The 15,454-nt window shown below is 43.0% G+C and overlaps 1 protein-coding gene and 1 pseudogene across 1 annotated transcript; one reads left to right on the top strand and one right to left on the bottom strand.

The window, feature by feature from the left end:
* The first annotated feature begins 9,352 nt into the window (after positions 1-9,352).
* On the top strand, positions 9,353-9,853 carry LOC128302742 (uncharacterized; annotated as a pseudogene).
* Positions 9,854-14,281: 4,428 nt separating this feature from the next.
* On the bottom strand, positions 14,282-15,134 carry LOC128303937 (adenylate kinase isoenzyme 6 homolog). The gene is made up of 2 exons (XM_053041041.1): positions 14,865-15,134; positions 14,282-14,792 (listed from the first exon to the last, which is right to left on the bottom strand). The coding sequence occupies exons 1-2, from the start codon at positions 14,893-14,895 to the stop codon at positions 14,299-14,301; spliced, it is 525 nt and encodes a 174-aa protein (XP_052897001.1). The 5' UTR covers positions 14,896-15,134; the 3' UTR covers positions 14,282-14,298.
* Between the last annotated feature and the right edge of the window lie 320 nt (positions 15,135-15,454).

The following is a 15,454-nucleotide window of genomic DNA, read 5'->3' on the forward strand; positions in this document are numbered from 1 at the left end:
TGAACAAGCTTATTACATACTCAAATTCACTAAAACGTATCTTAGGTCCTCCAACTCCTACCCCTGTCCAGCTGCACTTGGAAAGAAACTCCCTCTTGAAAACCAAATCCAACATAATACATAGCCTACAATCAATATCGTTTTCTAGTGAAAGCAAATGAAAAAAGTTGGTTACAATGTCCGCCATGTAAAGGCTATTGCTTCTTAAATTTTCGTTGAACTCTTTTAGGCCTTCTATATTCGCTATTTTAGGGAATTTGAATCTTCGTTGTATAGTGTCACTTCCACCACAAACTGTATTAAAAACGAAACGAATTTCTGCTGCTACGCTGCTAACTGATTTGGTTAAGCCATGGAGGTTGGACTCAACATCATTCAATGTGATTATTCTGTCAATGGCCGATGATGACGATTACAATGATGTTTGACACTCTTCGGTCTCGCCGACATTCACCATTGCAGATGTGGAAATAATTTCTACTGATGATAATGATCGACTCCTTTTTCGTGGATTGGAAGATTCTACTGGACGAGATCGTCGTGGTGATGCTGATGCTGATTAAAAAAAATGAAACGTACAAACATTATTGTCAAGGACATGTGGTTTTGTAATTTCTAGAAATAATTTGGCTTTGAGGCTTAAATGAAGGTCAGCTTGTCATTGCTACTACAGCATTTCGTTTCCTTTTTCGTTATCTTTTAATGCATATTCAGAACTGCATAAGTTCCGATTATGTCATATGCAAGACATACCAAAACAGTATCGTTTACGTTCCCTAAGTAAAACGGCGTAACAATTCCAAAAAATGTTTTCAAGATCGAAACCCTATCTGACGCATTTAAGGATGGATCGCGAACTGCGCTACGAGTAAATGGAAATACATATCTTCATAGAAATATTTCATTATGAAACATGATACAGGACAGATAAAGTTTGTATAGAGTAAGCATCATTACGAAAACTTCAATTGAAGCCGGCATCTTACAATCCATACATTTTTGTATATTCCCTGCAATCATCGATTGATGTCTTCTCTGGCTGGTGTCTATTTAACGGCCTGCAAATTTCGCTTCATAAGTGTTCGTTAATGTCGTTTCACCGTTCGAACAGTCCCATCGTTTTTAACTACAAGTATGTCAGGTATAAAATTGCAGCCTTGACAATACGATTAAGGACCTAGGACTCTTGACGCAAACTTGACTTTCATCTGCACCATAATGAGACCATCGATTAGGCTTTCAAAATGTTATGTTTTCTTCGTGGGTAATCGAAAGAGTTCTCTGACTCACATTGCCTCATCTTTTTGTATAAATCACTAATAAGATCTTGATTTGAATTCTTTTTAGCAGTTTGGTGCCCGTCTGACCCACATTGCCTCATCTTTTTGTATAAATCACTAATAAGATCTTGATTTGAATTCTTTTTAGCAGTTTGGTGCCCGTCATCTGTTTCGTGGTCAAAATTGATTGGAAATTGATCAAAGACAATTGAATTCACACCGCATGTACGATCAGAATTCGGCATGCAGAAGGATCGAAAATTGGCTTGGTCGACAGGGATTCGGGTGAATCAGGGCGCGAAGCTTTGATAGTGACCTGAATCAGGTGAAGTGAGAGTGAAGCTTTGAATCAGGAGCGTTAGGTTTGGGAATGATGCGTCTTCCAATAATGCGTTCGAGGAGTCTGTTGAAGAAGAAGCGATTGAGACTCCAGCAAAAGAAGAGCTGGAATTGTACAAACATTTCAATTTCATGTTTTAAGCAGTTTGACGATGATGTCAGAGAGTTTTAGTAGGTAATAACTTTAGGTAGTAATCGTTACTGCTATTCAGAAGGATTTAAGGACCCTGATATGTGGAAGGACAATGAAAAATCCGCTACAATGATTAGCTCAATGAACTGTACGACCCAATCCGTAAAGTCCTTTTAGGACGTAGGACCAAATTGAGATACCGTGATGGCGTTGATGTGTCCGCCAGAAAGGTCGGTATAATGGATTGGCAGACGACGGCGATCGACCGTGAGCGGTTTAGAGGAGTCCTTCAGCAGTCCAAGACCACGAAGCGATTGTAACGTCATATGAATAAGTAAGTATCATAGATTGTTGGTTGCCATCTAATATGGAACATGATCGCATGTCTCTTTTTAACATAGCCTTTGTCCAAAATTGACAAGATGAAGATGCGCCAAAAGTTCTTCATGCCTGGATAGGCCTAGATAGGCTTAGATTTTTATGGATATACAATCGAGAAAATAATTCCATAACGTTAGTTATCGTTGTTAATTGTGTTGTTGCAATGAGCACATTATAATCAGTTTAACTAATCATGACATCGGAATAACGTGAAAAGTAAACCCTTAGGCTTAAAGTCTTGTTGGACCTTCCACGTAGAGAAAAAAAAAAAAAAAAAAAAAAAAAAAATTGTCAAATCGAGGATGAAGGATTGGGTTGATCCATTAGTCATTCCAAAAATCAAAATCTGCGGTTGACAGATGGAGACCTTGATGGGTGTACCGTCAAACCGTAACCGAAACGTTTTGAAGCAGTTAGCATATAGAAAGTGTGATGATAACCGTCCAAACGATCCATCTATGACTTACTTGCGTAAGTAAGTTTGTTCATTATTCTTAATACTATAAACCTTTACCATAGTTTCATATTACTCAATTTAAATCAGAATAACAACCATCAAATGAGTGTTTGTAAGTTCATTTTGTTGATGGGGCGACTCGGTAATGTATTGGCAACTCTCAAACATCAATAGTCTCAAAACATCATTCGGATATGGTTTGTAAATCGGTGTAGTAACGCAACTTGATTAAATTTTTCAGTCATAACGTAAAAAGTAATGTTTGGCTACGATGGCTGAAGAATAAGATCACTTATATTTGTATTTGTTAAAATGTATCTTAGATCTTCCAATTCCTACCCCTGTCCAGCTGCACTTGGAAAGAAACTCCCTCTTGAAAACCAAATCCAACATAATACATAGTCTACGATCAGTATCATTTTCCAGCTTAAGCAAGTGTAGAAATTTGGTTACAATTTCCGCCATGTATATGTTATTGCTTTTTAACTTATCGTCGAACTCTTTTAAAGATTCTACATTCTCAATTTTGGATAGCTCTAAATGTCGTTGTACAGTGTCCGATCCTCCGCAAACTACATTAAATATGAGACGAACTTCTGCTGCTACGTTGGTAACTAATTTAGTTAAAGCATAGAGGTTTGCCTCTACATCGTCTAGTGTGGTAATTCTGTCACCGATCGAGGAAAGCGATCGCATTGATGATTGACATCCTTCGGTCTCAGTTCGGTTTTCCTTTTCAGGTCTTGTTATTGCTGTTGTTGTAGATTTAACGGTGTGTTGGAGCTTATGTTTCTTTTCAGATGAGGAAATGTGTTTGTCTCCCAATACTGATGACGGTCCCGGGCTTCGACAATAGTGATGGTCTAATGGCGCAGGGAAAGGTGTGTTTTCGGCTGATGCATATAAAAACGAAACGTACAAAAATGATTGATAGGTGTTTTGCAGTTTGCAGGGTTTACAATACCTGAATTATTAAATGGGTTTTAAAATTACAACACGTCGTCAATAGTATGCCCGGTAATACATTAAAAAAATTTGGTCGTACTTCAAGAACTGCAATGATATATTTCAAATTATGAGAACCTGTACCTACACTATCAAATGGGCCATTCACAAGACGGAAGATTCACCTCTATCCCCTTCGACTGCTGAGCTGGACGGTATTAGCTAAGGCCGTTTTAATATATCGTTTAATTTCATGCATTTTGTTATCAGGTGTACACGTTGAATTGGTCCGGTTATGATTTATGTGATACTAGTAGTAGCCAAAGTGGTATTCAATGGTTTGGGCAGCAATTTAATTCCATTGAAATGTGAACGGTACTAACGCCCCACTTAAAACCATTATTTGGCGATTCAATCAATGTTCGTGTCAGTTCGACTTTATGATGTCTATGTCCCAATTTAAAAGTTTCGCGTTTGTCTTTGCGTTTTTGTAAGTCCAAACTATGATCCTTGTTAAATCGTTCTCGACGAAGGACGAATTAATTAACGAACATTAAACATTATACATTAAATACATTAAACACTAGCGTTTTCCACTGTTTTGAGTTGCATGTTGCCTTCTTGCAATGTTTACCATTCTTTTCAAGTTGATATAGTGTTATTCGTACTCTCACACAACATGATAAATTATTCAGCTACTGGTAATTGAAAGATACCTCTGAAGATGAGGTAATTATGAGGTCCATAAACAGGAGGACATCTTCTTTGAACACATGTACGTAACAGAATATGCTACACACGTCTTTATAAGTGTTATTGTGTATACATTATTTTAGAAGTGATTTCAAGTTAATTTTAATTCTTCCGTTGAATTGTGCACACACGGGTATTTCCCAAAAGTAATGAGCCTCATTTTTTGTTACAAGCTCTCCGGCGCGCTTCATGCCTAGAGGCAGATTGTGGTGGAGAGAGGACGGGCGTCAATCGTCTCTGAGTTCTCAGGTAAGTTCTCGGTGAGAAACTTCTCGCAAGCCTTTGTTTTGAGTTTTCTATAAGACGTAATGGAGACGCCTAGTCACACCGCGTTTCTTGAGATCTACTATTTGACCCGTATTCACTTCGACGGCGTACATCCGAACCTTGTTTCCGTAACTTCTCATTGTTTCCATAGTTAAAAGAGCAGATCTTAAAAATATTTCATCAGAGGTCTACTAGAACATCTTTACGGTTTGTAAGACCCGTCTCCAAAAACGTGTTGATGAAAAATTGGCCTATTTGGAAACTACTATTGCTTTCTATTTCTATTCTGCAAACTTTTTTAAAATGATGAATAGGTAGGTACAGCGAGGTGCAGCGAACTAATGTCAGATTCATCTGTAAACACCAGCTTTGATCCACTAGTCGAATATCAAAAACACCAACCAAGTGGGCCCACTAAGCAAGGTCCTTTAACAAACCTACTGACCCTTGGTGGGACAGAGACTGTAAAGATGCATTCGTAGAGAAGAGGAAAGCCTTTCGCCAACATAGACACCATGATTTCAATGATCTATACGAACGCTATAAAGCAGTGGAACGAACATGCAGAAATCTGCTAGAAGCAAAAAGAAAAAGACTTGGCAGAATAAGTCGAGAACGTCGATTCTTCTACTTCGCTCGATGTGTTGTGGAATATGTTAACAGGATGCGAGGACTACCACCAATGAGAACGAAACATTTTCGGGAGATTGGCTCTGTCTTGCTGCGCAAAAATAAGAACAACATGCGCCTTGCGGTGATCCTAGTATGGACTCAACCATCAGTATAGGTAGTACTCTCCCTACTTTCTTGCAAAAAATCTTCTCTGCACAATGTTACAAACAAGTTACTGCAAAGCATGCCAGACGTGGCTAAACGAAAAGATTATTGAGTATCTAAAACAAGATGTTGGAACTCAATGTCGTTCCACAAGAATGACCATACCGGCATCAGAACACAGGTCATGTAGACCTATATCTTTGCTTTCGTGCTTGCGCAACTATTCGATAGGATGATTCTTTCTTTTGCCTGGCAAAATATTATCCCAACCTTTCTTCACCACATCTTCATCTCAAATAGCACTTACCACGGCCCCCCATATATGCCTCAACCTATTTATTAACACAACTGTTCCATTCGTAAAATAGAAATTCAATTCAATTCAATTTTTTAATAACCGGTATTACCGTAGTCATTCATTAAATCACAATTCAATACAACTAGGTCTTTCCGTTTATCACATTAGTCGAAATATCTCGGAACATATTAGGGTAAGAGACCCACCTATAGCTATCATATCTCATCAAGATAAAGATTTATCTCTTTCCATATTGGTAATAATCATCTTGGGTAATATTGGATGATACTTAAGTTGCTTGGAAGCCTGAAGTCTACAGAATACGAACATTTGTTTATATTTTAGTGAAAGTTGATAAGAATCGCTGAAAATCTCCGTTAATAAATGCATCAAAGTATACACGTTATGGCTATACTATTTTCGGTATTATGCTATTAGTGTTCCCATTGTGTCTTACTGATGCTGATGATGCTTTACTTATAAAGCACAATTTTGATTCGTTAGCCGAGTTTTCCAAAATTTCAGACGATAAACGTAATACTAATTGTAATTAATACAAAACGTGATACTGGTTTATAAATTGTACTTATTCACCTTTGTACATTTTGCCTAGAACAACTGTTCAATAATAATCCGGTACTGGTAAACTTTGCAGATTTCAGGATCTTTGTGGTAAACTTTAGTACCAATAAAGTCGACAAGACTTTAGTACTTATTAGACAATTAATCAAACGGTTTCGAGTTGGAGATTATTTAGGTAGGTCTAGAATTACGCTGCCATCACCAAATGCCCTAAGCAAGGATGGTGCGTAGATAGGTGACCGCGCCTTTTACTTCGTCCAAAGCTCGCTTATCTTAGATTTGAAGACAGCACCGATAGGAACATTGATGCTGCGATATTTTGCACTCAGGAAAATTTCTGTTTTTTACTCAAAACATTTGTTGCGAAGACAATACTCAGACTCAGAGATATTAATTTGGTCCAAAGCCGTTGAAATAAAACATAGTTGGAAACGAGAGGGATTTGCTCAAAATAAAGAATTGGCCGCACATTTGTAAAAGGCAATGCAGCATTCTTTACAATAAAGTGTCTCTTCGGAGACTCTTCGGACTCCGATAGGCTCGTCTTTATATTAGAAAGACAACCGACGAGTCATTGAAGAAAATCTTTTAGTTTTCTTTCTTCATCTTTTAGATAGTCCATACGGAAAGAGAATATGTCGGAGGCAAAACAGAAATTAAATGATAACTTTGAAGTCGACACGCAATTCGAAGCCGAAGTCGATACAAACTTAAAACGTTTGATCCAATTAATTAATCATTCGTGTATAGACTTTAAGAATTTAATTGAATGTTCATTTATCGAATAAATGTTAATTTACTATTTAAAAATAACCCTCGTTTACAGCGCAGCGCTGTAAATACACAATTACAGCGTTTGATCTGTTGGTCATAAATTACGCAACTGATTATTATGGATCCATAAAAAGAGTAAACGAAATAGCTGAACTATTCCCAACATAGTTGAGATAGTTGAGACTACTTTCAGGAAGCACTGTGAAAACAGTGTTAATATGTATAATAAGTAAAGAAGGTTCATGATTGCTAACTTGCGAGCACATCACTTAACAGTTAAAAAAGGGAAAGTTAAGACACTCGAGCAATTCCTGCGACAAGCCTTAACTTATTTAACAATGTTTCATGGGATATGGATACCGATTAATCGAATTCCACGAATATCAGACCCTTCAGTTTTGTACATGCAATAATTGAAGATGATGATGGCTGATCCTCGCTAAAAGCATTCATATGTTTTTAATATTAGAAATTATTGTTTGCTAACAACATGCACAATTGCATTACATCATTAGAAAATCTTCAATAGACCTAGTCTCAAAAGTTTGCTAAAATCGTCTTTCAGATGACATAGATGCGTTCGTAGTCATTCAAAAGTGTTCGGTATGGTACTGTACACCGTTCGGTTTGTAGTAAATCCTGCACTGGGCCAAATTCCCGTGAAACAATCAAATGAATATATATTTCAGGAAAACGAAGAAATGCATGAGAAGTTCAATAAGGTTTAAAATAACAAATGTACGGCATTGATTGATCTTTTTAAATGTTCTTTTGATTGCTGGATTTTTCTAGATTACCAAAAGCCAACTGAGGCTAATCCTGAGTTATTCATTACCTTTATTTTTATGCGTTTATTTTAAATTCAACGCATACACAAATATACTAAACAAAGGCACATGTCTCACGCATGCCCATTGCAATCATGCGCGATTATTGATCACATTTCTTAACAATTCTTTTTAGCAGTTTTAAACAAAACATATTATCCTAGGATGTTGTTAATACTAACTCGTCCAAACAAGTTGTAGCGACCGTCGTAACGGTCAACGAGACCTGCGACCGTGGTGACAGTAGCTGTCACGCCAAAAAACCCAACACATGACAGTTGTGAAAGACGCCAACTGTCAGGATCATTCCTTCTCGAGTCGCACGTGTCGAATGCAGAGCACTAGCGTGATAAGTTCTGGAATTAAGCTATTTGACGGTTTATAATAAAAGTAGTGCCACTGGACGGTGCTAAAACTGGTGACCCCGACGTGATTACGTCAAATCGAAATAACCACGATCCTCCGCTCGTGCTCTCCGCGCCCTCGATACACGTGGTTGCCAACAGTGCCAGGGCGACGACCATTTTGTGTTAGTACCACGTGCCAACGCCGTGAAGGTGCGATATATATCACCCACGGAGCGTTCAGGTATAACAGACTCCACAGACAAATACCGAGAAGTGAATTACCAATAATCGCCGGTTGTGGTCTTCCGAAGAGACTCCGAAAACTCCGTTTAAACTCGAACACATTGGGACATTCGTTAGAGTTTTCTCAGTGTATGTGTGGTGAAAAAACGACGCCAAGTGGCGTGCGCAATTTGTACAACAAAAGCCGTCATTAAGGTTTGTTCTCACCCAGCATTTTATCGCTGCACGCGACGTTTTAACCTCGCCACGAGGAAATTGTCCTTCGGAATCGAAAACTCCACAACGTTCCCTGTGAATCGGAGACACCCAGCCAATCGACGCCGCCACCGCCGAACGTGTGCCTTCCACGTGTGTGAAGCCGCCATTTTGTTCATCTCGTGAAGGAAGCCCAAGCCGTACCGACATCGAAACACGCGTCGAGGCGCCTCACTGGGATTGAAGACAGCTGCAAGGGCGACGCCTACGATTAAGGTAAGATCCACCCTTTTTTACTTTTAATCCGTGTGGAAAAATGATGCACAGCCCGAAAAACGTGGAACCACTGGTCATAGATCCGCCGAAAGACGTTAGCTCTAACATCGCCAACTCTACTCAAAAGGCGTTGAGCGTCGAAATACCTCCAACGCGTGAGGTCTCTACCGGGTTACGTGAGCTGCAAGTGGAATCGCTAAACGCCATGCAGTTTAAACCACCCGAGCTGGACACCGCCGATGTCCACACCTTTTTCTTCGCCCTGGAAAACTGGTTTGACGCGGGGAACATTCCGGCGAGCCAGCATGCTCGACGCTTCAATATCCTGAAGACACGCATTCCTATCCGGGTCCTTCCCGAGTTGCGTCATCTCCTCGAGAACATACCAACCACCGAGCGCTACGAAACAGCGAAGAAAGCGATCATTCAGCATTTGGAGGAGTCGCAGCGAAGTCGTTTGCATCGCTTGCTATCGGAAATGACCCTTGGGGATCGGAAACCATCGCAGTTGCTGGCCGAGATGCGACGCACCGCGAACGGAGCGATGACCGATTCCATGCTCATCGATCTCTGGATCGGACGCTTACCGCCATATGCACAGTCTGCCGTGATCGCTGCTTCACCGAACGTCGAGGATAAGGTACGGGTAGCCGACTCCGTTATGGATTCCTTTGCGTTATACCACCGTACGGGTCCGTACCACACCGTTTCCGAGGTACGAAATGATGAAGTCGAACGCCTCTCGCGACAGGTGGCCGAACTGAGCCAACGCTTGGAAGAGGTATTGAAGCGGACCACTCGCCCGGAACATGCCCGACCTCGTTCGCGTTCACGCCCACGCCCAATGCGTCGTACTGTTACCCCAACTCCTAACGGGTTGTGCTTCTATCATGAACGATATGGTCAGGAAGCGCGAAAGTGCAGAGCACCTTGCTCCTTTAACAGCCGGCAGCAACGTGCCCACACTCCATCATCCTGACTTTCTCACCGAGACGTTGTACCGGAGGTCCATGCCGTTTCATCATCCAGCTATCGGCTCGTTGTAGTGGACCGTAACACAAACAAGAAGTTTCTAATAGATACCGGTGCTGACGTCTCTGTGATACCCAGGCAGCACAGCTCCGTCCCGTGCAAGCCATCATCGATGCAATTATTTGCCGCAAACAGTTCCCCGATTCGCGTTTATGGAGAATCTCTCTACACTTTAGATCTTGGCCTAAGGCGAGCGTTCCTATGGAACTTCGTAATCGCAGATGTAGGGACTGCAATCATCGGAGCCGATTTTCTTTTGCATTTTCACCTCCTGGTGGATCTTCGAAATAAATGCCTCGTCGATGCTTTAACAAAATTACGTATACCTGGTGTTCCGGACCGAAATCTGCGAGAACCAACCGTCAAAGTGTGTGATGCAACGTCACCCATCGCTTCGTTGTTGAAGGAGTTCCCAAGATTAACAGGATTGATCGCGCCGGGTACGCACCAGCAATCTGAAATCGCGCACCGCATCGAGACCACTGGTCAGCCGACCTTCGCCCGACCTCGCCGACTGTCTCCCGAGAAGTACGCTGCTGCTCGGGCTGAATTCGATTCCCTGGTGCAGCTCGGAGTGTGCCGCCCTTCCAACAGCAGCTGGGCCAGTCCACTTCATATGACGAAAAAAGCCGACGGCACTTGGCGACCCTGTGGCGATTACAGGGCCCTTAACGCGAAAACGGTCCCCGATCGTTACCCTCTACCATTTTTGCAGGATTTTACAATGTCATTGCAGGGCAAGACTGTCTTTTCTAAAGTCGACCTGCATAAGGCATATCACCAAATCCCAATACACCCAGAGGATATCCCGAAAACGGCGATAACGACGCCTTTCGGTTTGTTTGAGTTTACGACAATGCCGTTCGGATTGAGAAACGCCGCGCAAACCTTCCAGCGCCTCATCCATCACGTTCTGCAGGGACTTGATTTCGTCTTCCCTTATATTGACGATATGATCGTCGCCTCATCGTCAGAAGCAGAACATCACGACCATCTTCGTCAACTATTCCAACGGTTGGAACTACACCACTTGACCATTAATCCAGCGAAATGCGAGTTCTATAAGACCGAAATTTCTTTTCTGGGCCACCTGGTTAACACCGAAGGAATACGTCCCCTCCCTGAGCGGGTTAAGGCAATAAACGAGTTGGATAGGCCGACAAACGTAATGGAACTAAAAAAATTCCTTGCTATGGTAAATTACTACCATCGTTTTTTGCCTAACGCTCTTGAAGCGCAGGGCATCCTGCTCGAAATGACCCCAGGAAACAAAAAAAAGGATAAGACGTTACTCAACTGGACAACTGAAGCTTCCGAAGCGTTTGACAGATGCAAGGAACAGCTGCAACGCGCCGCGCTATTGGCACACCCCGCGGCAGATGGAGAACTTTCGTTGTGGACGGATGCCTCCGATTACGCCGCCGGAGCCGTACTTCACCAACTAGTCGACGGCGAACGACAACCTCTTGGTTTTTTTTCAAAGAAGTTTGAGAAAGCGCAACGTAAGTACTCCACGTATGACCGTGAGCTCACAGCAATTTATCTAGCCATCAAGCATTTTAGATACCAGTTAGAAGGACGCGAGTTCAGTATATATACTGACCACAAGCCGCTGGTGTACGCCTTCAAACAAAAGCATGATGACGCCTCACCGCGTAGAGCCAGGCAGTTAGATTTTATTGCACAATTTTCGACGGACATCCGCCACGTCGCCGGAGAAGAAAACGTCACAGCTGATCTACTCTCACGTGTGGAGATCGTGCACGGCGCTCCGTCGATTGATTTTAACGAACTAGCTGAAGAACAAGCCTGCGATCCCGAAATTACTGATATTATCAGCGGAAAAGTAAGGACAGAATTGTTGCTTCAAAAAACACCAATACCTGGAAGCTCACATTCGCTCTACGCCGACTGCCCCGGAGGAATCATTCGCCCATATATTACCAAATCGTTACGAAAAAAGCTTCTTCACGCGGTACACGATTTGAGCCATCCAGGAGCACGAGCTACAGCCAAGCTCATGACAGAGCGCTTTGTGTGGCTGGGCATCAACAAGGACGCACGAGAATTCGCCAGGAACTGTTTGGCCTGTCAACGCGCCAAGGTAGGCAGACACACTAAAAGTCCTCTAACGCAGTATCCCACGACATCGTCCCGATTCAGCCATATCAACGTGGACATTATCGGACCTTTCCCGATCAGTAACGGCAACCGATATTGTCTAACGATTATCGACCGCTTCACACGCTGGCCAGAAGCGATACCGATCCCGGATATCACCGCGTCTACAGTCGTATCGGCACTGCTGTTCCACTGGATCGCTAGGTTCGGCGTACCGTCCTATATAACGACCGACCAGGGACGTCAATTCGAATCCTCCTTGTTTAACGAGTTGACAAAAGCTCTCGGAACGAAGCACATCAGAACCACAGCCTACCACCCACAGGCGAACGGGTTGATCGAAAGGTGGCACCGTACTCTCAAGGCAGCGATGATTTGCAAAGACACCTCTCGGTGGAGTGAACATCTACCGCTGATTCTGCTTGGTTTACGTACCACCTTCAAAAGCGACATCAACGCTTCACCGGCTGAGCTGGTATATGGTACAACACTTACCATACCCGCTGAATTCGTTTGCGAAAAACCTACAACATTGTTGGCCCACCAGTCCGACTTTGTCAATACACTCCGCGAAGCAATGGGCAATATCGGACCGACGAGTACCGCCTGGCACAGCAACCGAAACTCCTTCGTTCACCCGGATCTCAGTAGCTGTACGCACGTGTTCGTACGAAACGACACCATCCGACCCGCATTGACGACGCCATATCACGGTCCTTATCAGGTTCTTACACGGAATTCCAAGTCTTTTCAGATTCACTTGCACGGACAGCCCTCGCGGATTTCTGTGGACCGCCTGAAGCCGGCTTATGGTCTAATGGAAGAAGCTAGCTCAACGCCTCAGCAGCAACATGGACCTAATACTCCGATGTCGCTGCCTCCATCAGACGAGCAACAACCGACGAACCGGGACAGCGATACTGACACCCCCCAGTTGTCATCATCCGAGCATCAGCGGACGACCCTGAAGCACACTCGACCGGCAACACAAACACCGTCGCTACAACATTCCGGAGCGACCACCAACAGCGCCCCACCACCATCTATCCTACGTCGAAAGGACCAGGTATCGACCGGTGTCACCAGGTCCCAACGGAAGGTTACCATTCCACTACGCTACCGATGACACCGATCTAGGAGGGGAGCACTGTAGCGACCGTCGTAACCAAAGTGGGTAAAGAGACTAGGTGGGCTCATAGCTCTTTTCAGCAGGCCATTTTTAAATACCCATTTGACGTTTCGCGTTACGGTACCCGTGCACAGTTGTTTTTGTTTTGATTGTGTTGCCTGAAGCTCTTCCTGCAAATTTGAATCGATAATTTCTGTTTCTGTATTCAGTATTCTGCTCCTTCCCTACTCTTTGCGAGTTTATTTATCAGTTCAATAAAGGTGTCCAGCTTCCTGAGCCGTGTGTGATCAACGGGCAGCCAACTTCGAAGTAATTTAAGACCGACAACTGATTGGCATAGGTCCTAATCAGCCGTATTGAGAGCTTGGATTTGGTACAATTCTTGAATTTGAACAACACTGAAAATATACTCTCTGCACGCAATATCATTCAGAACGATAAAACACACACACACTCTCAAGTGACCGTACCGCGAACTGTCAAACCATTTCTACTTTTTTTTCATAGCGCGGTTGTCAAATCGTTAGGGATGAGCCCACCTAGTCTCTTTACCCACTTTGGTCGTAACGGTCAACGAGACCTGCGACCGTGGTGACAGTAGCTGTCACGCCAAAAAACCCAACACATGACAGTTGTGAAAGACGCCAACTGTCAGGATCATTCCTTCTCGAGTCGCACGTGTCGAATGCAGAGCACTAGCGTGATAAGTTCTGGAATTAAGCTATTTGACGGTTTATAATAAAAGTAGTGCCACTGGACGGTGCTAAAAAGTCATCGACAGGAGCGGATCTACACTGACCATATTAAAAAATACTAAAGATGCCATAAATAAAATATTTATTTCCTATTTACGCTGAGCGACAACTGGAGCGACTTGTTGGTGATCGTGCTGTGAGCAAAATCTATTTTAAGTCAACGGCACGAAATATAAATCGTGCCAGAAATTACCTACCCATCCAGGGAGAAGAATTGCTCCTTCTTCTTCCGTGGGGTTGCTTGTTACTGCTCTGGCTGATCAAAGCTAGCCATAACTGAGTACGCAACCGTATAGTCCCACGTACACATTTAGCACGCTCGCTCTTAGCTAATAATTGTTTCGGGAGCATCAATTTTCGACCCGTCAAATACCAAATGATCGAAATTTACGATTTATTTAATAACGACTTCCACTGTTCTAACCAGTCGCGCACGCGCTCCACATTAGCGTCTAAGTCCTGCTTTGTGTCGCTCGTTAGCTCGAAAACTATATCTTTCCGATAGGCGTCCCTAGCTTCATCCAGTGGAATCTGGAAAATTTCGCACTCCATGTTCGATTTAATCTTGCGATCGTTGTACTCACGCGCCTGCAACCGATCGTACAATAGAGCGGTAGAACAACGTACGACAAACACGGCCGCAAACCAGCGCTCCGGGAAAAAGTCAGAACTGTGGTATTCTACCACACAACCGCCCTGTTTCATCAGTGGTTCTAGATAGTCCAGCAATCGGTCCTCATCCAATACCGGACATTCGAATTCCTCGTCGTACTCCTCAACAAATTTGTTTACACTCACGATTTCGCTTACGTTTTGCCACTGGAAGCCGAGCGTTTTGGTTAGCTGCTGACATAGTTCCGATTTTCCTGCGCCTGGGGTACCTGCCAAAATAGAGACTCATATAATAATATACCTAGCTGATGTGTATCCAGCGACCGAAACGCATTACATACCCGTTACCAGAATGTTAGGCAGTACCATCATCCAAGGGAAGTTACCGTTTTGACGCTTCGTTCGCTTATATTACGTGCAGCTCCAATCAGCAACAGCCCATCTCACGAGTGCCAAACAGTTCCTCCGTTGATTTTCGGTTGTTTTGTAAGCAACAAGCCAGAACAATGCGGTTAAACTTAACGCAGCACGATGCACTTTTCTCGTAATTCGCAAAGACTTTGAATCCGTATTCCAAAAGGCGGAAAACAACCCAACCAACTGGTCTAGCATTTGGCATTTCACCGCGTGTGCGAGCTGTCACAGAAGGCACAGGGGTTTTCAGATAACTTTTCTCGCTTGCCCATCGCCTATTCATACAACAAACCCCTATTTAGCAGATTTTCGGAGAGTTTGACGAAAAATGTCTCTTTATTGTATTTTATATGATTTCAACTGCACTGTGAATTGAAACTGTCACTATTTCGAGGTCCATTATCAATATGTGTGTTGATATTAATTGAATTGAAGCGGTGTTTTCACAAATGCCCTCAAATTTACTTCGTTTCGTAATGTGTGACTGTCCTGGGTTTCGCGCAGCAGGCACAAAAAT

This window comes from Anopheles moucheti, chromosome 3 (assembly GCF_943734755.1).
Source record: "Anopheles moucheti chromosome 3, idAnoMoucSN_F20_07, whole genome shotgun sequence".
In the NCBI taxonomy this organism is placed as follows: Eukaryota; Metazoa; Arthropoda; class Insecta; order Diptera; family Culicidae; genus Anopheles; species Anopheles moucheti.